Source organism: Rosa rugosa, chromosome 1, assembly GCF_958449725.1.
Source record: "Rosa rugosa chromosome 1, drRosRugo1.1, whole genome shotgun sequence".
In the NCBI taxonomy this organism is placed as follows: domain Eukaryota; kingdom Viridiplantae; phylum Streptophyta; class Magnoliopsida; order Rosales; family Rosaceae; genus Rosa; species Rosa rugosa.
The window spans coordinates 54626140-54647940 of NC_084820.1; the positions used below are offsets into that span (position 1 = coordinate 54626140).

Below are 21801 nucleotides of genomic sequence, written 5' to 3' on the forward strand. Positions count from 1 at the left end.
TACTTAGACAAGGGGTAATTGTTGGCGGCCAAGCGGGTATATATATATATATATTTTTTTTTTTTGATTTGTAACGTCACAAAGAAAACGAAGTAATTTAAAAACTAATCAAGTTTCTGAAGAGATTTGACATAATATTTGGACTGCATAATTGGATTTGATGGGGAACTCCAAGTCAGCATAGCTCAATGATACAGCTTTTACAAGTGGAATTCCTATACAGGATGACATTTTAAGAAAAGGAAAAGTAAAAGAAGGATACTATGAATTATGAAAAGAGGAGAATGGGATGCTATAGCAACATGTTGGAGCATATGGTATAATTCACAGGTTAAACAGGTCAACAGTAAGACTACCCTATAAACAAAAACAAATGAATCAATTGTAATTTGTAAAACAACAACTTATTTACAGCATATATGTTTAAGTGAAAGAACACATTGTCCCAGCAAAACTGATGCACATGAGCAGCCACAATCCAAAAGTACTTTTCACCCATCAGGTTCTTTAATTGTTCAGATCACCATGATTTCTATATTGCAGCAATGCAATGGAGGGCTGTTATCTCAATGCAGCTCGGGTTCAAAATTTGTGGGGGCTTTTTACGGCCCTTCTGTGACACCCCTATACACAAACTACCATTTCAAGCTCCCTCTCCCTATAATACTACCTCTCCAATGGAAGCTGCTTCTTTCTCAAATTCTTTTATCAGCTTCTCAATCCGTCTTCTATAGACTGGCATGAAGTGATCACTGATCATTGTTTGCGACAACCTCAGCTTACTGTACAGAGATCTTGGAGTGAGGAAAATACCAATCCTAGTCTCTTCTGGCTGCTGCTGCTCATCCGAGCCACTGGAGCTAGGGCTGCCACTTTCACAATTAGCAGCACCACTATGAAGGGTAACAATATGCATGATTTTGCCTGCAGGAAAAAATCTGTGCGCTTCCTTCATTCCTGGAAAAGAGCTCTCCGGCTGGCCATTGCTTACCTCTGCAATTGCCGCTTCTTCTTCTTCCCTTATTGACGCTTCGTTTACTTCTTCCCTTCTTGCCGCTTCTTCCTCTTCCCTTATTTCTTTTGCTACATCTGCCTCCTCACCTTCTGTTCTATCATAAAGTTCATGCTCAAGTTGTTGCCACAATTCAGCTTCAGTCATGCGATCTTCATGTCTATCATGGTCACCTTCATTACCGACATCGTCATCAGTATCTGGACGCATCCCACTATCAGAAATAGAGCATCCAATCTCCGAAGTCCACTCCATTCTTACAGATGTAGATACAGGAAGGTCAAGGCTTTCAATGACACTTGAGCTCATCCTTGTCTTAGGAGACGTAAGGAGAGGCTCAGAAGTCTCAGTGTGGCCACATGAGGACTCTGCAGAACTTGCCTCATCATTTGAATTTGAACAGACAGCTGAGGTTCTGTGACGAGGAGCCATGCAGTTCCATGATGATAAGCGAAGGTTAGGACGTGCCCATGCTGCCATGCTCTGAGCTCTTCTCATAACAACCTGTAAAACAGAAAGTTCCACGACCCAACCAAATGATTAAATACAACACAATGTTAATAAGCTTTGTTGCATCTCCAAGGCTTCTTGACAACACAAATATCCACTCCAAACATTCACAATTGCATGGTTCATAATGCAGGGTTTTCTTTCGGAGAACCAATCTTGCTCTCCATGTAGACTCAAAACCAGTTCTCTAAAAACCAAATAGCACTATATATTTTTTCTACAGATAAACTTCACTATTCAGATACCTTTTATTCTCTCTTTAAACTTCTGTTTAAACTAAACTAAAAGCAGAACTCCTTAAGTCATATCCTTTTTGCACTTTTGACTTAAAGAAGCTAATAGGTTCCAGTATGGTGTACGATTGTTGTTGAAATATATCATTAGAAAGATTATTTAAAGTGTGACTAATATTAAATACTGTTGGATGTATTTTACATTCACTTGTTATTCATGTATGTTCAACAGATGTTTAGATATTAGGTTCAACTACAATTTTGATTATTTGCCTCTTCCAGTAAAAATTTAGTGACAAAACCAAGATGGGAATAACTAGTGGGAGGCCAGAAATGGATATTTAAGAGGTTAAAAGAGTATAGGACATTTTTAAGTCCAAAAGTTTTAGAAATGAAATATTCTTAACAGATACCTTAGTCAGACTATATAATGTTGTAGTACTTTCTTATCAGAAAAAAAAAAAAAAAAAAAAAAAAGACAATTTTGTTAGACAACGACTGGGGATGCTGAAGGAATATAACTACCAACAATCTAATAAAAAAAATTATAGCTTCAGCAGCTAGATGTCCAGAGACAGACATGATGAATAATTGAATAGTATACAATAGTCACAAGAAGCCAAGGAGTTTCAAAAAGGAAAGGAAAATGATGTGCAACTAAATGAGATTAAAAGTAAGGTGGTTACCTGTGTACCACTGGAAACAGGGCGCAGAATCGCCCCTGCCCCTGCAACCGTTGCTTTAGCAGTGGCAATGGATGGAAGGCGTGAACCCAAAGCTGAAGCAGAACGATAGACAGTGCTAAGGATTCTTGTCTGCTCTATCTGATTTCTCAGATCATTTAGCCAAGCAGATGCAGTTACCTGTACAAATTTACAACACACTGTGTTAGAAATATTAAAAGTATGAAAAATTGCAAACATTAGCAATGTTCCAACAAAACTATACCAAGCATATGCATGTTTTCAACTACCCAACAAGCCAGAGAACCAATTGATTGCATCATACAGTTGTCTGAGTATATTTATAAAAGACCTTACAAGCTCTCATGAAAATTTGGGCATATACAACTAATATCTTTAATCCTTGCTAAACAAGTTCTCCAGCTCCTTTTTTCAACTTCAAGTCATAATTTGACTATAACAAGTTAAAAACATGTTTTGGGAGGAATACGTGTGAAAAAAACAAAGCCGCACAATGAAGAACCTTTTTAACAGCAACAATAGAAGTCCAGTACGAGGAAATTACTCCCACTCAATTTATAAGGAAACTAAATAAATAAGTCTCCACTTGAGAACTACTCTCTCAACAAGTCAATATGAATTAGTCAACCAGACAAATACAACATCATTCCATACCAACACATTCTGAGCAAACTGCTAATTAACCTCCAATCAAATAAAAATACAGTAGAATATAAAAATATTCATCATTGAATTCAAGAGCATAACCTCAGCACGTAAATCATCCACTGATGCAGCAGAGAAGGTGGGCACTAAGTCAGCACCATTAACAACGGAAGTAATAAACTTAGCGCCTGATTCTGCCAATTCCCATGTCATACAGGCAGCTGCATTTATATACCGAGTTAGCACTAACAGCATAAAGCAAGAGAACAAATGGTTTTATCATGCTAAACTAAATAAACATCAGAGCAAAATAATACATCACATAACTAAAAATATCGCTTGGAGTTAGTAACATGGAAAAGGGACCACACATGGTTGCTGCATAGCACTGAAGTTTATATTAGTTATGACTTAGTAATGAAAACAAACCTGGAGCAAATGTCACACAAGTGGTTGTTGCCAGTTCTTTCTGCTCACGCAATATATATGTTAAAAGAGCTGCAGTGCCTCCACCCAAAGAATGCCCTACAATCTGTTTATAACCATTATGACATTTATTTAGAAGGCCAAATTGGTGAAATTGTGAGGGGGGAAAAAACTCTACTTGTGACTGATTCTAATGTCAATTATATTTCCAAAAGTCAAATGTCCTTCATATATAGGTCATTTTATATGGGCCCTCTAACGTTAGCATGTGTCAAGAGGTTAGAATACTGAAATGATTGTAATCATATAGTTAATACTTAATAGGAGTACCTATGATATAATATATATATATATATATATATGTAGCCCCCTTAAGAAGATCACACAACTAAACATGAAGAAAATGTACTGCCTTAGAAAGTTTCAGAGGCAACAACTCTGGTGCAAAACAACTACGGATATCTTCGCACAAAATAAGAACTGGATTACTGTACATGAAAATAGGAATTTAAGTAGTCATCAAATTTATCCTCATTAAAAGGCATGCAAATTGATTTACTAAGATAATTGGTAAGATTATCTAACCAATGACATTACCTTAAGTTCATAGCCAGGATATTGGTCAAGCGCTTCTAGAAGACGCGGTTTTGCAAGCGTTGCAATCCACCTTGCAGCTGCAACCATTCCACAATGTGCATAACCCAAAACTAGATCACTGACCCCTCCCTCATGCACAACACTGTGATGGAAAGGTACAACAGCCCCTGTTGCCGCTGTTAAAGTGTCCTTGATACTATGGGTTCCACGAATCAACAAGAGAAAGCATTTTTGGTCATGATCAACCAGAATTGTAAAAGCAGGCTTCAAGATCTGCACAACACAAGTACATACAGAACTATACAGCATGAATTTGCATCACTGTTGAGTAACTGAGAAAATCATCAAAACTGTTCACTGTATAATATGCAAACAGCAGTGATGAACAATCAATAACAGTAGCACAATTTGAGTTAAAACAAAAACTTACTCCTGCTTTGGGTTCCTGAAGAAGGACATTCTCTTCAGAATAACCTGTCTCCTCTAAAAATAAAGGAAAAGGTTTCTTGGAAAAGTGCCAACACAGTGTTAATAAGTTTAAGAGGTACTTAAGTTCCTCTACTATTTCAGGCCCCTTTAGCTGTTGACTTTCTTCTCCACCAAATACACCATCAACAAGTAAGTTTCCCTACAAAGTAACTATCAAGTATCACTCTTCCATACAAGATAAGGGGTTGCTTGGTACAACCACAACTCGAATATCATTTAATGATTTAATATCAGATACAAACGGAAAATACAAGTATGAGAAAACAAAAACAATGATCTATCATCTCAAAGATTGAGAAACAACATTTGAACTGAATAATGCCGGCCATGGCTCATCAATAATTCATCATCGGAAACAATAGCGGTAGTCGAATTCATAGGTTAACTTCCAGCACCGGTGTTTTTTTTTTTTTTTTGCAAAATGTCATGGAGTACTTCTCTTACTGTTAGTTGCAATCTAGACATTTGTCTTCTCCTCTGAATTACAGTGACACTTTCGACATTTCCATCTCTAATCCAATGACTACATTCAGAGAAACGAAATCTTCAAACGAAGGTCAAATTAGAAAGCCACTATCTTATTTACCTGCCTCTTGAGAAGGAAGCTGATTCCGAAAGCCAAGTCTCCTATAGGCCACTTGCCGAGAGTCTCAGAGTAAGTAAACCTAAGAGTCTCAGACAAGGTGGAAATAGTCTCCAACCAGGTAGCAGGGGCCTGAATTAACCTATTGGAAACGCGGTCGATTCCCAAAGGCGCCTGATCGGGCAAGCCACCACCACCTCCTTCGTCATCATCACCGCCGGTCTGTAACTTGCGGTTCAATGTGTAATACAAGAGAGCAGCTGCACCGGCTGCGGTGGCCATAGTTGCAGTTGCCATTAGCTTACTATCCCTAACATAATCCAAAACCCCAAAACAAAACAATTATTTCACCAACGAAATTCGATTTCTGAAGCTTTTCTCAACAAAAAATAATAATAATAATAAAATCAACGTTCTTCGTCCTTGAATTAGCAGCAAAAAAAATGTTGAGGGAGAAAATTGGGAACGAAAATTAGGGCGGACCTGGTTAGAATGAGAAATTGGAAAAACCTAATAAACATGGTGAATATGATTTTGGGAGAGAATGAGCGTACCTGAAGAGATCGATTTTGGCAGAGAGAGAGAGAGAGAGAGGATTAATGGCTTCGTCTCTAAGGCATCAAAAAAAAAGATTATATTAAAAGCAAAGCGTGTGTATTTATATGTGTTCTGGAATGAGAATGAGAGGGGAGGTTTTTTTCAAAGGAAACGGCAAGGTGGTCCGCGGCGTTGTTTTTGTGGGGTTGAGGGAGGGGGAGACACGTGGCGGGAAACGAAGGAAGGTGAGAGTGGGGAAGGTGGGCGTAGAAACTAGAAACCGACCTCCACTGTGTTTCCGGTGGGGTAGAGCCTCATTTCTGTCTCTTTTTTGGTACTAAAGTTGGTTACACAAAACTAATTGTTTTTTGCTATAAATGATAATGATCGTGTGTTGATGTTACAATATATTTTTCATTTTATTACTAATTTTATTTATTATTTTACTTCATTTTTTTATTTCTGAGAATGATATTTCTTAGAGTTCACTCAAGAGACATTTTCTTATATTATTATTCTTCTATTTTAAAAGTCTTCTAAAAATTTATATTTGAAATGGATAATCTTTATTTTTTTTTTTAAATGATAAAAGCAGACGTATCACCAGCGTTATTGAATAGCAAAATTAATCAAAATAGTTTATGAGCCGATCAGACCCATCCTCTACTAAACAAAAAAACTCTACCTCTGAATGAATCCAGTTACATTTTAGGGTTTTTGTCCATTTACCTCATTTTTAGAGATTTTTTTCCCACTTACCCCATTAAGTTATTTTAATTCCTTTTTACCCAAAACACTCTAAGGAGATCTTCTCTAATACCCCATTAAGATTTTTTTGTTTTTGTTTTTATTTTCTTTTTAATACCATTTTACCCTCACCTTTGTTACTTAGAGAGAGAGAGAGAGAAAAACCATAGGGGACTTCGCCGGAACCCGGTCACCGGCCGCCGGAATCTGGCTTTTAGTTGGCCGGAATCCGGCCACCGGCGGCCGGATTCCGGTCATCGGTCGCCGCCCACCGAAATTTCTGAAAACCTCACCGGAAAGGTTTATTGCCCCCAATAGATGTCTATTGCCCTCCAATAGAGGGGCAATAGAGGTCTATTGCCCCCAATAGGCGTCTACTGCCCCCAATAGACGTTTATTGCCCCCAATAGACGTCTATCAGCCATGTATTGCCCCCCAATAGACGTATATTGCCCTCCAATAGAACTTTCAATCGCCGAAATTAGAACTAATATCCCTAAATTTAGACAAATAAAACTTTGATTAAAGAAAAAATAAGAAGATTACATCAATTCAAAACGTCTATTGTCCCCCAATAGCCCTGTATTGCCTCCCAATAATTTTTTTTCTTTCAAAACTTCTGCCCCCATTTTAGCAAAATAAATAAATAATTGATCTGGGAATGTCTTGGCGCTGTAGTTATTAGACCAGTAAATGATGGATGTTATCACATACATGACAATGAAAGATCCAACAGCAGTGTTAACCGAGCCACACTACAACAAAAGCTAGCTAATCTAAAAGGCAAGAATTGCAGAGAAAAAGAGTAATTGATAAAGTATTGAAAAAAGCAAAGCAATACAATGTGGGGTCTAGTTGGGTATTGTTTCAGATCCATCTGCAACCAAGAGCATCCAGCTTGACTTTTTCACAGAGACTCGGAGAGTCATATGCAGAGAGAGGAAGAATCATAAGAGAGAGTGACAGGACCCGCCCCGGATTTCATCCTGAAATCCGAAGAGGCCCTGCGGGGCCCACTTTAGAAGAAATTCTACCAACAATTTGACAGAACTTCCCCTAAAAATGGACAACCCAAAACCTGTAGAAAAACATCCACACTTCCAAATCATCCATCCTTATTTTCCTGGAGCCACCCTGCTCCCTATATCACAACATCTCACATCTCTCATTTCATAAACAATTCTGAATTTAAGAATATTAATCTCATAGGTTATCAGAGCAATCTAATGTACAAGCGAACAAGAGAATAGAAAGCAAGATAAATGACCGATACTTTTATAATGCGGAAGCTATGACAGCTATGCCTCAACCCCAAGTACGCTCGACCTCAAGCTAAACTGGCCTGCAAACTGGGCATTTAAAACCGAAGGGCCCAGGGGAAAACATTTAAAATCCGTTAGAGTGAGTGGACAAAAAAATAAGTAATTTCGAATGAATAAGTAAAACTTAATGTTTTCCCAAGTTATTCTCTAAAATCTCGCATGCAGTAACAATCTTGAAAAATACTTTTAATCATCATCTTTACTGCAATCTAATCGCGTAGAAATAAAACATCTTAAAATCTCTTAAAATCTCATCCTCAATCCTTATAAAAACATCCTTTTCAAGAGGCTTGCTTGATAACTCGAAAGGACTGCTGTCTAGTCATCTCATGCCATCTGGGAGGGACTGCTACCCAGATGACGCATCGGAAGGGACTGCCAACCGGAATAGGAGGCGGTGGTAGAAGGGACTGCCAACTAACCACAGGTAGTAGACGGGACTGCCGACTAACTACCTCATGTCATCTGGAAGGGACTGCCACCCAGATAACGCATCGGGAGGGACTGCCAACCGGAATAGGAGGCGGTGGATAGAAGGGACTGCCAACTAACCATCTCATGTCATTTGGGAGGGACTGCCACCCAAATGACGCATCGGAAGGGACTGTCAACCGGAATATAGTCTGGAAGGGACTGCCAACCAGATTATTACCTAGAAGGGACTGCCAACTAGGTAATATGCGCATGCGCCGTAAATAACCTCCTCAATAAACTGAATAGCCTCCTCAATAAACTGGAAACAGCCTCTTACAATTACCTGCTTTCGGAAATAAACTCGATAATACTTCAATAAATCATTAATAATCCACTGAAAGCATAACTCAGGATTATCCCGCTAACTCATACCTCAATATCTCAATAAATCCTCGAAAGCATAAATCAAATACTCTGTAAATCAATAAATGCTTTCGGAAAGAAAACTCAATCTTACTTCAAGGCTGAAAAGCTCAAAACTCAATAAATCTCGATAATTCAACTATGCTCAAATATTTACTAAATCCTTCGTACTCGTATATCATCGTATCAACTGATATTCGAAATCAATAATTCTCATAATATTTTCTTAATCAGTCACTTCCCGAAAATCATTTTTCAACTCAATAACTCCTGAATAACTATCTCAAAAATCTACTAAAAGCCCTCGGGAAGGAATTTCAATACTAATCTCGTAATTCATGAATAAATCCCGATAAATCAACGCTCAATAAACCATAAAACCCAATAATTCAAAACATAATTTAAATCTCAATTGGAAGGAAATAATAATACTGCATGCATAATTAATTTAAAAACAAATGTCCACTCACAGTACTATTTAGGCGATCACGCATACGAGTTCCTTCATCGAGCAATAGTTCGGTATATCGCCCTGTACACAATTATAATTCGTGAATAACTATTCAACAATTAAATACGATTCTCAAAATCAAATCCTCATAAATCATCTCGCCACTTCTTCTCTGATTCAACCCAAATTTTACCACTAATACCATTTCGTTAATTTAAAGGTTCCAAGGCAGAACCGAGAGATATCCGACGGCCGGATTCTCGTAATTCATAATCGAAACCCTAAACTTCAAAAATTCATAATTAATTCCAAGCTTCTCCAAAATTCACCAAATTTCATATACAAGCTCTACAATATTTATAGGATTTAACTAGCTAAAAAAAACAGAATATAAATCACTGTTCATACACCGCACTATTCATGCAGCTACACTGTTCATGCGGCGGCCAACTCCTCCTCCGGCCACCAAATTTCAACCACAGAATCATCTCAACATTCTAAGCACTTTTCATAACTGTGACCAAGTGAGAAAATACCTTGAAATGCTCCAATTTTGCCGATGAACACAAACCCGGAAATCTCCAAACCCACAAATTTGGAAATCCTTCAAATTCACCTTCCAAACGTGGAAATTCCAACTAGAAGTCTTGAGGGAAGATGATCAGTGACCCGAGGCGCTCCTAATAGAGCCAATTTCACCGCCGAAGATAGCCGGAAACTGGAGAATTTCGCCGGAGAAGCAAACTGCTACAGTAACAATGCTTGCATAAATTCGGGGTTTGCCGGCCAAATCGCCGATACCCACTGGTACCATCGTGTAGAGGAGGAAGAGACGGTCCAAGGACAACTGGAATCACGTCCATCGGACGCCGGACGGTGAAGAAATCAGAAAAAGAAGGAGAGAGGGCGACGCGGGGGAAGAGGGAGAGAAAATCGGGGAGAGAGAAAATGACGAGTTACCACAGTAACTCGTCCTATTTATAGAAAGTTACCATAAACAGTAATTTTACCTTTTCGCTTATAACTTTCGCATACGAACTCCGATTTTTACGTACCACATATGCACGCGCTCGGTTTAACGTCCTCTACAACTTTCATGAAGAACATTTTCTCAAATTTTGACCCGAACAAAAAGCCAACTTTTAGGGCCCCTAAAATGTCGAAACGGAACCAAAAAAGTAAATGTAAATGTCGTTTACCCATCGAAATACTCGTAAACTGGTAAATTTAGGTTCGGGACGTCACAATCTCCCCTCCTTATAAAAATTTCGCCCTCGAAATTCCATACTGTTGAAGTAGAGATGGGTGCACACGTTAATCCATAATAAACAGTCACGAAGATGAATAGCACATCAATCCTACAGCAGTGGCGAAGATAAGGCACAGAAAAGATGTGCAAATCTACTCAAATCATGTAGAAATTACCTTCAAAACTGATCCAAGACTTGACCAATTAGGACAGGGAGATCAACCCTTATAAGAAACAACCCTCTAGCTGAAATCTAGTCAATTATTGTGATCTGAATAATTCTCATAGTGTTCTTACTAAATTCAGTGTCATAGTAGGTAGATTTACTTCCATTCATTACTGACAGTCCTAACAACTGAGGAAGAACATCGTCAAAGCATTATGTTTGTAGCAACCTGTAAACTGTTCAACTATGTGAGCAGAAACGCCTACTAAAATTTCCAGAATAAAGACTCAAGGCTAAATCAAGGTCGGTTACTTGAACGAACTACACATTGAAACTGCATAACGAAAATCAAATCTTCTTTGGGTTAAGTTTTCCCTTTGCAATCTTAAGTCAACGACTGGAGCAACTGATAATTTCAACAATCTCAATTACACAAGCAACTAAAAACATATACTTAAAACCCCAAATTTATAAATGTTCCAAGTCGGATACCCTTGTCTTACCTAACTATGTAGTAGTACATACTCACAAGTACACAACTCCGGCGTCAAGAAATTTAGGTCAAATACTAGTCCAGATAACTCATGGTATCAATATCACAAACTATTCAGTTTGAATAGTAGCATTCATACTCTTTTTCATATAACTCGTGCAGTGAAGATCCACTTGTTCACCAACAACATGATGATAATACATCTACCCACACTTAATACAATTTCAATTCGTACACGGGTTTATGGAAAGTCCAACAGTTAATAAAACACCACAAGCTGTTCACTGATAACCCACATGTCTGAAACAACCAATTTTCTTAGCAACCACAAAACTGCACTTGCTTTTTGTCTGTTTGTGCTTAAATTTCTGATCGAATGTCGTGCACGTAGAGGTCCCATAGTTGTCAAGCATATCAAAGAGTAGCCTCGAATCAATCTATAAATTCTTAATCATGAAGGTTATGGGGCCACTACACTTCCTTTGCGCTACTTTGATACCTAACTAAAACATTGATCAAAGCCTTGGGATGACATCTAAGTCAACTAGAGAAACTTCTTTGATATATACCCCGCTGGCCATAAGGCGACACATTTCGCACACCTACTCATGTTCAAAATTGCTGTACCAGACTGCTAGCAAAGTAGTCCATTCTTTCTTCTCCGCGTTTCCAAACCATAATATTCCAATAATCAACGTCAAACTTGCAAGTACTTGAGTATAGCCAACTCTCCTTGCATGGCTCAATGCTGATACCCCCAAGCCACACTGTCTTCGCTGAATTGAGGATAAAGTAGCTGAAGATCCACCCTCTAACAACACTTATTCAATAATATTCCAGCTACAACAACAATTTCAAAAACTAATCTGCGCTAACTAAGATTGCACCAAAATTTCTCAATCCTCATCTCGCTAAGCATTAATCCAACAACACATCTCAACCATAGTAGCTCAACAGTTAATACTTCAAGTGTCGGTTGAAACCTTTGATAAAACCCAAGTCCAAACAATTAATTTTCAAACTCAACTCCAACATCTTGCTAAGTCATCGTACCTATAAACCCGTGATGGTGACCGAATATCAATCGTACCAACAACTTTCTATACTTCTCCAATCAAGGCCACCATACGGTAGAAAGATCGATCAAAGTAAAAATTAAATTTCAAACTGTTTAACCCATTACCACCAACAACGGTACCAAGGTAGTAAAACTCACTTAATTCCTCAAAAGCAAACTGTTAATATACGTATTCAACTCAAGCAACAACCAATTTTCCTAGATGATAAAACACCGTTCACAGAATCTTTCCTCGAACAACAACCTTGATGCAAAACAGACACCCGTCCAACATCTCGTATCACACCAAGCAGTACCTGGATCTGAAATTTAATCCAACCACATGGTGATCCAATTCCTCCATTTAATCACTGTTGAAATACGTCACTGCCAAGACAAACCGCATTACGTTTGACCCACATATAACAAGAATTCTGGTCAAACCTTAATTAGAAGTATTTCCGGAGCCAACTAGGAAACTTATTTCCTCAAAGTTATTCCACTAACCACTCTTACAATATCACAATCCAACTGTCTAGCAAAAACTTCACCAAGAATCTATCACAATTAATCTTGAAGGCTCCACAATTTATAACTCGAATCATACTCAATATCACAAGTAAATTCCACTTGCACTATTATGAATACCCAACGATATCACTACCACTATTCTCCGATTTTAGGTACAACCATTACAGCCAAAAACGGATAACCAAGTACACACATCGGTACAATCTCATACACAAAAGTTGTTTCTAATCTTCTCAATTAAATACTGGCAAAGATCGTAACTCGATTGTAAAGCTCTATGCGTCCAACTAAATACTCAAGTTTCAAACATAAAACTATATCAAACTTAAATTCTGTCTATCTTCTTACTCAATACGATCCAAAACTTCAAAAGGATCAATTATAAGTCAATGTATCTAAAATCAATTTCTTCCAATCCGGACAAAACGAAATCCAAATATCATGGTTAGGTCAAAGGCCCAAGATAACCAGTCGTGATTACCAAGTAATCTCCAACAACTGTCAATGATATTCCAAATGTCGCTTATATAACATATCATCTCATGTAACATAACTCCTGAAACTTGGTTCAACGTCAGAACCACTAATATTACTAGTTCCATTTCCATCAACAATTCTGATTCCAAAGCAATTTATAGCAAACAGAGACAGCCCAAAGCTATGTCCACTCATCTCTAACAATCAAACACAAAATCGAACTCCAGTCTTGCACCTTAAACCTTGCCCCAACAAACTTGTTGGCATCGAGGGAGAGATAACCACCACATTCCCTCGGATCACATTTCGGAGCATAACTCAAACCTTTAAGGTAATCTAACATCACAATCACCAGGAAAAGGTGCAAGACACATAATCAACCTGATACGCAGAGAAATCCCTATGAGGTCGGCGTATAAGAGGCATAGCACCTGAAGGAAAATCACTAACCATGTACCTTACACACTTGATGAATACTTCAGCACCGAAGAGTAAACGATGGGGAACCGCTGCAGTCGGGCCATCACTCGGGAGGTACTGAGCAACATCAAGCATATAAGGTAACTAGATCGAAACAAGTCTACAGAATCTTACAACCTAATGCTCTGATACCAACTGACAGGACCCGCCCCGGATTTCACCCTGAAATCCGAAGAGGCCCTGCGGGGCCCACTTTAGAAGAAATTCTACCAACAATTTGACAGAACTTCCCCTAAAAATGGACAACCCAAAACCTGTAGAAAAACATCCACACTTCCAAATCATCCATCCTTATTTTCCTGGAGCCACCCTGCTCCCTATATCACAACATCTCACATCTCTCATTTCATAAACAATTCTGAATTTAAGAATATTAATCTCATAGGTTATCAGAGCAATCTAATGTACAAGCGAACAAGAGAATAGAAAGCAAGATAAATGACCGATACTTTTATAATGCGGAAGCTATGACAGCTATGCCTCAACCCCAAGTACGCTCGACCTCAAGCTAAACTGGCCTGCAAACTGGGCATTTAAAACCGAAGGGCCCAGGGGAAAACATTTAAAATCCGTTAGAGTGAGTGGACAAAAAAATAAGTAATTTCGAATGAATAAGTAAAACTTAATGTTTTCCCAAGTTATTCTCTAAAATCTCGCATGCAGTAACAATCTTGAAAAATACTTTTAATCATCATCTTTACTGCAATCTAATCGCGTAGAAATAAAACATCTTAAAATCTCTTAAAATCTCATCCTCAATCCTTATAAAAACATCCTTTTCAAGAGGCTTGCTTGATAACTCGAAAGGACTGCTGTCTAGTCATCTCATGCCATCTGGGAGGGACTGCTACCCAGATGACGCATCGGAAGGGACTGCCAACCGGAATAGGAGGCGGTGGTAGAAGGGACTGCCAACTAACCACAGGTAGTAGACGGGACTGCCGACTAACTACCTCATGTCATCTGGAAGGGACTGCCACCCAGATAACGCATCGGGAGGGACTGCCAACCGGAATAGGAGGCGGTGGATAGAAGGGACTGCCAACTAACCATCTCATGTCATTTGGGAGGGACTGCCACCCAAATGACGCATCGGAAGGGACTGCCAACCGGAATATAGTCTGGAAGGGACTGCCAACCAGATTATTACCTAGAAGGGACTGCCAACTAGGTAATATGCGCATGCGCCGTAAATAACCTCCTCAATAAACTGAATAGCCTCCTCAATAAACTGGAAACAGCCTCTTACAATTACCTGCTTTCGGAAATAAACTCGATAATACTTCAATAAATCATTAATAATCCACTGAAAGCATAACTCAGGATTATCCCGCTAACTCATACCTCAATATCTCAATAAATCCTCGAAAGCATAAATCAAATACTCTGTAAATCAATAAATGCTTTCGGAAAGAAAACTCAATCTTACTTCAAGGCTGAAAAGCTCAAAACTCAATAAATCTCGATAATTCAACTATGCTCAAATATTTACTAAATCCTTCGTACTCGTATATCATCGTATCAACTGATATTCGAAATCAATAATTCTCATAATATTTTCTTAATCAGTCACTTCCCGAAAATCATTTTTCAACTCAATAACTCCTGAATAACTATCTCAAAAATCTACTAAAAGCCCTCGGGAAGGAATTTCAATACTAATCTCGTAATTCATGAATAAATCCCGATAAATCAACGCTCAATAAACCATAAAACCCAATAATTCAAAACATAATTTAAATCTCAATTGGAAGGAAATAATAATACTGCATGCATAATTAATTTAAAAACAAATGTCCACTCACAGTACTATTTAGGCGATCACGCATACGAGTTCCTTCATCGAGCAATAGTTCGGTATATCGCCCTGTACACAATTATAATTCGTGAATAACTATTCAACAATTAAATACGATTCTCAAAATCAAATCCTCATAAATCATCTCGCCACTTCTTCTCTGATTCAACCCAAATTTTACCACTAATACCATTTCGTTAATTTAAAGGTTCCAAGGCAGAACCGAGAGATATCCGACGGCCGGATTCTCGTAATTCATAATCGAAACCCTAAACTTCAAAAATTCATAATTAATTCCAAGCTTCTCCAAAATTCACCAAATTTCATATACAAGCTCTACAATATTTATAGGATTTAACTAGCTAAAAAAAACAGAATATAAATCACTGTTCATACACCGCACTATTCATGCAGCTACACTGTTCATGCGGCGGCCAACTCCTCCTCCGGCCACCAAATTTCAACCACAGAATCATCTCAACATTCTAAGCACTTTTCATAACTGTGACCAAGTGAGAAAATACCTTGAAATGCTCCAATTTTGCCGATGAACACAAACCCGGAAATCTCCAAACCCACAAATTTGGAAATCCTTCAAATTCACCTTCCAAACGTGGAAATTCCAACTAGAAGTCTTGAGGGAAGATGATCAGTGACCCGAGGCGCTCCTAATAGAGCCAATTTCACCGCCGAAGATAGCCGGAAACTGGAGAATTTCGCCGGAGAAGCAAACTGCTACAGTAACAATGCTTGCATAAATTCGGGGTTTGCCGGCCAAATCGCCGATACCCACTGGTACCATCGTGTAGAGGAGGAAGAGACGGTCCAAGGACAACTGGAATCACGTCCATCGGACGCCGGACGGTGAAGAAATCAGAAAAAGAAGGAGAGAGGGCGACGCGGGGGAAGAGGGAGAGAAAATCGGGGAGAGAGAAAATGACGAGTTACCACAGTAACTCGTCCTATTTATAGAAAGTTACCATAAACAGTAATTTTACCTTTTCGCTTATAACTTTCGCATACGAACTCCGATTTTTACGTACCACATATGCACGCGCTCGGTTTAACGTCCTCTACAACTTTCATGAAGAACATTTTCTCAAATTTTGACCCGAACAAAAAGCCAACTTTTAGGGCCCCTAAAATGTCGAAACGGAACCAAAAAAGTAAATGTAAATGTCGTTTACCCATCGAAATACTCGTAAACTGGTAAATTTAGGTTCGGGACGTCACAGAGAGAGTCTAGAGCCACTCTACCACCGGGCTCTAAATAAAAGAACCTTAAGTGCCAACTACATCAGACCCATCAATTTTTATTTCAACAACTAGGTCCATTTATATTTACCGAAATCAAAACAAACCTTCTCGAACGATTCACCCTTCTTCAACCTCCAAATCCCGCTTCTTCTCTCACCGCAAAGGCTCCTCCCAAAATCTTACTCTGCGGTGATGTCTCCAGCAACATCAATTAGCTCTTCAAACGAGTTGTCTCGGTCTCTCTCTCTCTCTTCCTCTTTTCGCTTTTGATTCAACTCAATATTTCATAATCTGACACCGTGGTGGCTCTTCCCGGCGGACAAACCGGAGAGGCAGAATCTTCTGGAGCAAAAGGTCGTCGCCGCGAGATTCTCCACAGGCGGTGGCTCTTCCTGGCGGATGAAGTCGATGACGAGCCCGATGTTCATGAGGTCGGTGGAAATAATCGGAGACTCCGGCAAGTACCCCTGCTCCGACTGTTTTGACCGGGATGACGACGAGAGAGAGAGAGAGATCTAAAATCTCAGAGAGAGAGAGAGCGATCTGAAAGAGGAGAGATATCGAGGGAATAAACAATTTGGTTAAGGGTAAACTTGATATTTTGCTTGAAATAGGGTAATAGGAATAAAAATCTCTTGCTGGAGTAAGTGAGATAATTTTTCCTGATTTTGGGGCTTTGGGTCAAGGACCCTACATTTTATTTCAGTTTCATTATCTAATTTTTTTTTTTAGGATTTATTAAATGTAATTTAACTTAATGTAATAACAATTTAACCCGGGCCAGTAGTGCTCTGTTATCTGGGACTGTTGAATATATCTCACCTAAACTAAAATCTTTCAGCTCTCTTGTTCCTCCTACCTAAATTTGAACATACAGGATATTACTTCAAAACCTACGGGGAGATCCTGGTGTGAGACGCTCTAATCCCCAGTCTTGCTTGTGTTGACCTAAATGCAAGAGCACATCGATGATGGCACTGGAGGAGCAGCAATGAGACCACCCCAGTCTCGGCTGCAACTCTGGAAGTTCTATGGCCTCTTGTCACACCAATCGGAGCCCATAATTTTCGTATTACCTTTTCAGATTTTAGGTCAATGGATACCTGCCGAGGGAAGATATGCATCCAAAGAAAAAACAAGAACTTGAGGCGTCTTGACTTGTTCCACTTCCACCCAACTACGAAATATGGAAACAGATACATTGTGATTTGAAAAAGAAAATTCAAATCGAATATGGAAATGGCTGGAAATCCTGAGAATACAAGACTTTTGGGAAGCACAGCAGTTCAACGGTAGCATTTTCAGCTAATAAAAGTTACAGAAGGTGAATTAAGCATCCCAAGCAAATTGCTAAAGCAATTGTTTAACGATTAAAATAAGCATATGATATCCCAGGGGGAGAGAAAAGCATCCGGCATCGTATCATTTTGAATAACCCTTGTCCAGGAATCAATCTCTCTCACTTATGGCAGTCAAGTGCTCATCAATCTCTTCAGTGGGCAACACTCTAAAAACGGGATTCTCCTTTCTCACCACTCCAACCTAAAAGAAAAGACATTAGACATTAACATAATACATTATTACTGTCAATAAAACATGTCCAACTGCAAGGGATTTTGGCACATAAAGCATGTCCAAAAAGTTATATCAATGAGATGAACATAAAGCATGTGTAGTAGAAGCTAACCGCACAAAAGTTATATCAACACAAAAGAATTCACCACTATCAATATATGATTTAAAAGAATGATAGACAGAACAGAATCTCAAGTACGGGAGAATAAACTTATGGAAACAATACGTGTTATGTGCTTTCCTACTAAATGCAAGACTGAAGAGTGCTGTAGATATCTATCAAAATATTTGACTTTGCTCTTCAGAAACTTTGTGTGATAAAGCACTCCTGATCCTCATGCAAGAAAATAATGCCTCCATATTTGTAGATCACATAAATAAACAGTACTCAAATTTAATGAAGGGGCTCCAGTACCTCAATTTCTGTGGCCTTAAAATCCTCTTGCAGAACTGATTGCAGCGCAGAAATGGCAGTCTAACAATGAAAGCATTATGGAAGGTCAGAGAAAAAATCATACATACTGACATTACCATCTTTGTCAAGTATCACTTAGTAAAAACCACATCCAAAATCTCAGAGAAAGAAATTTTGATTTAAGTTTTGCAGAATAGCATATTTCTATTTGCAAAATAAAGTAATTCAGACGAAAAAATGTTATTTTTCATGTCCAAAAAAGTGAGCCCATGATACTGTCAAAACAGTAAATACTAAATAGATAAAAGGATGAGTAACTTCTACCTGCACAGTCTCCTCGTAAGTAAAGGAAGGGTCATTCTTCATTTTCTTCTCTAAGAAATTAATTGCCTCCTGTTCTTTCAATCCAGCACTTGTGGCCTGAGATACACAATTATTTATCAGCTGAGAACTAAAGCGGACATACTACTCCTCCAGATAAGAAATAGAAGAGATAAATTTGTCCATGAAACTACAAAAACAATAATGTCTCAAGATCAATGTTCCAATCTTCTGCCAACACGAGCAAAGTTGTGTAATGATGCAAGTTAAGCTCAAATTGTCTTTTATAAATGAGAAAGATACGCAATGAGAGCGAATAAAGAACACAACACCAAAGTGTCATGAATGAGTAGCCCAAAAGGGGTTGTTGCAGAGAAGAAACTCTGGACAAGTGTAGGAAGGTTCTGATGGCATTTATCATTAATTTTTCACATACTTTGTTCTCCAGATCAAGTTACAAAATAACATTGGATGTACCTTATGACCAAAGTAATGACCAGCTGGGTCACACTTATAGAGTTGAGGTCCGGTCTCTTCATCAACACCCAACAACATAGCAACTTCAAGAAAACATAACATGGTAGAAAACGGATACTATCAGTGCAAAAAAAAAAGACAACTAATAAATCTATAGCGAGAGGATGGAGAGAGGAAGAAAAATACAGAACCAAAATAAGAGAACAAGAAACAAACCTACTCCCAGTGGTCTCATATAAGCATGTTGAGTATAGACTTGTGATTTGTTTGCAATCCTGTACATACAAATGATATCAGTGGAAGATCATGAGATGGCCTAGAAATTATGAAGAGTAAACTATCATGATGATTATAGTATTATAAATTTGGAATTATTATGGAAACGGGCAGCAAGTAAAAGGATTTATTGTCAGCTGTCCTGTGGCTACCCAGGAACCACAAGCTGGCCAGGTTCACAATACCTGAATTCTGACTTGCCATACATATTTAAGAGGTTAAAACATTTGTGATGTGGGTTATTTTGACATGTTCAGAGTGCATGATCTGAAACTAGTACTACATTAATTGTCTGAGATTCTCAGTGCTGGTCCTGATATTATGAAGTAGCACACCTAAATCCCTTGAATTCTAAAGCTTAACCAGAAAACTTACTCAACATCACCTTTACCATGAAACCCACACCATACCTTCTATTATCTAAATCTAGAGAAATACCGCATCTACCAGTAAAAAGAAACTAGGTAACGTTGAGGGAAAGAAAAACGATGTAGAATACTAACATAGAGAGAAAGAAACAATAACCAATAGCAAAGGCAAGTCCAGATTCCATGGGAGCGTGGCACCCATTTGTGGATTCTATTTAACCACTTGAGGGAATGGGGGGAAAATCACTTTTGAACTTTTAGACTCGTTAAGTGAAAGATTACAAAAATATGGCAATTTAAACTGCATCTAAAAGTTCAATTCCATTTTAGCATTATATGGCATAACCAGTTCAACTACTTACCAGTTGGCCAATACATCTACAGGCATCTCATATCCATTTTTGAATCGGAAGTCGGCTGCTTCATTCCTTGCTTGTGATACCAGAGTCCTTGCATCAGCTAGAAAACAACATGCCAAGAGGATGAACCAAACGTGAGCTTTTAAACAACAGAAGTACTTGAGCATATATCTGTATATGTAAGAAGTCAAAACCACAAATTCGTCCAAAAAGCTTCTCAGGAGGGCCAAAAAAGAAACCTGTCATGCCAGTAGCCAGCAACCCTAGGAACTTAGTAATGGGAAAAAGATGGGTTACACTCGTCTGATCCAAAAGCTTGTCCTGCATGAATTTCATAACAGTTACAACCCGCACAAATTCAGCCCATGGTCAAACAAACTCTCGGCAATATGAACCGCTAATACTCACCGGGACTTTCTTCTGAGTCACAACACATACTGAATCTTTCCCTCGGACACCAATGGAGGTAATCCCAGCAGACTTCACAGCCTTAAACGCATATTCTATTCATACATCAAAAACAAACCATCTCAGAAATCGTTATATGCTAACCATTATAAACTCACAATCACATTCTATTTTACACACACAAAGTTCATTTTGGATCTTGGAACCAAAAAATTAAAATTTGTACTTTCTTTTTCTTCTTTCCTCAAACTTCTTAACATCCAACCAAATGAATCAAGTTCAAAAATCAAGCTGAAACCAATGCCAAACAAATTAAGCACTCAAAGATTTCATCTTGGTCATCGTCGTTTTCCCTCTTTTCCTCAGATTTCATCATCAAACCAAAAAAAATTAAAAATTAATGGGTTTCAATCTCCGTGACACAAATAAGCAACGAAAAGCAGAAAGACCTAAAATTGATCACTCCCAAGCACTAACCCTAGGTTTAGATTTGAGAAATATAAAACGGAGGTAGTGGGAATTAGAATCACATACCGACTTGGAAAAGACGACCTTCGGGTGAGAAGATCGTGATATGACGGTCGTACCCTCCACCACTACCACGACTCATATTCGATTTCTGAGCTTCCGCTTCTTCTTCTTCTTCTTCTTTCTTTCAGCTTTAGGGCTTTGGGTTTCTGTATCAGACTATAGTGGTCTTCTGGGTTCAGAGCGAGATTTAATAAGCAAAGCAAAAGTATGCTTTTTTCTCAAGTTAGTTCCGAGTTGAAACTTACTCACCGATACGACATCGTTTGCACTACAGGTCGGGTTGGGCTTTCGGGTTGTTTATGTGTTTGGGCTACCTCCCGAGGGAGTCCACCATAAATAGGTATTTTGAAGGAACCCATTTAAACCCGGGTTGGGTTGCGGCCCACCTAGACTATGTGTTCATAATGTTGGGGATGGTTTTGCTCATAGGGAGAGGAGAGGTGGTGGTGTGATGTTGTTGCCCCACCACG

At 38.6% G+C, this 21801-nt stretch overlaps 2 protein-coding genes and 2 long non-coding RNA genes across 4 annotated transcripts; all 4 read right to left on the reverse strand.

Annotated features, from left to right (window-relative positions):
- Positions 1-248: 248 nt before the first annotated feature.
- LOC133725500 (uncharacterized) lies at positions 249-5910 on the reverse strand. Its single transcript, XM_062152777.1, has 8 exons — positions 5754-5910; positions 5203-5509; positions 4558-4755; positions 4128-4400; positions 3534-3636; positions 3207-3325; positions 2442-2618; positions 249-1516 (listed from the first exon to the last, which is right to left on the reverse strand). The coding sequence occupies exons 2-8, from the start codon at positions 5494-5496 to the stop codon at positions 659-661; spliced, it is 2022 nt and encodes a 673-aa protein (XP_062008761.1). The 5' UTR covers positions 5497-5509; positions 5754-5910; the 3' UTR covers positions 249-658.
- A 447-nt stretch (positions 5911-6357) lies between these two features.
- On the reverse strand, positions 6358-10026 carry LOC133741591 (uncharacterized). Its single transcript, XR_009862039.1, has 3 exons — positions 9630-10026; positions 9113-9174; positions 6358-7832 (listed from the first exon to the last, which is right to left on the reverse strand). It is a non-coding gene; the product is annotated as an uncharacterized LOC133741591 (long non-coding RNA).
- Positions 10027-11810: 1784 nt separating this feature from the next.
- Positions 11811-16265, reverse strand: LOC133741602 (uncharacterized). The gene is made up of 3 exons (XR_009862049.1): positions 15869-16265; positions 15352-15413; positions 11811-14071 (listed from the first exon to the last, which is right to left on the reverse strand). It is a non-coding gene; the product is annotated as an uncharacterized LOC133741602 (long non-coding RNA).
- A 1537-nt stretch (positions 16266-17802) lies between these two features.
- LOC133725501 (proteasome subunit alpha type-6) lies at positions 17803-21519 on the reverse strand. Its single transcript, XM_062152778.1, has 9 exons — positions 21335-21519; positions 20801-20895; positions 20632-20713; positions 20396-20492; positions 19606-19664; positions 19390-19472; positions 18916-19011; positions 18592-18651; positions 17803-18143 (listed from the first exon to the last, which is right to left on the reverse strand). Exons 1-9 carry the CDS (start codon positions 21408-21410, stop codon positions 18051-18053), a joined length of 741 nt encoding a protein of 246 aa, XP_062008762.1. The 5' UTR covers positions 21411-21519; the 3' UTR covers positions 17803-18050.
- Between the last annotated feature and the right edge of the window lie 282 nt (positions 21520-21801).

Bases quoted from the DNA above. Each gene is read 5' to 3' on its own strand.
- LOC133725501 (XM_062152778.1), bottom strand. From the start codon at position 21,410: ATGAGTCGTGGTAGTGGTGGAGGGTACGACCGTCATATCACGATCTTC. The intron at 20,896-21,334 runs GTATGTGATTCT...ATGTATGAATAG, and splicing joins AGGTCGTCTTTTCCAAGTCG to AATATGCGTTTAAGGCTGTG. The intron at 19,012-19,389 runs GTACATCCAATG...TGTGTATCTCAG, and splicing joins GTCATTACTTTGGTCATAAG to GCCACAAGTGCTGGATTGAA.
- LOC133725500 (XM_062152777.1), bottom strand. From the start codon at position 5,496: ATGGCAACTGCAACTATGGCCACCGCAGCCGGTGCAGCTGCTCTCTTG. The intron at 4,756-5,202 runs GTAAATAAGATA...GTTACTTTGTAG, and splicing joins GCTTCCTTCTCAAGAGGCAG to GGAAACTTACTTGTTGATGG. The intron at 3,326-3,533 runs GTTTGTTTTCAT...ATATAAATGCAG, and splicing joins TTGTGTGACATTTGCTCCAG to CTGCCTGTATGACATGGGAA.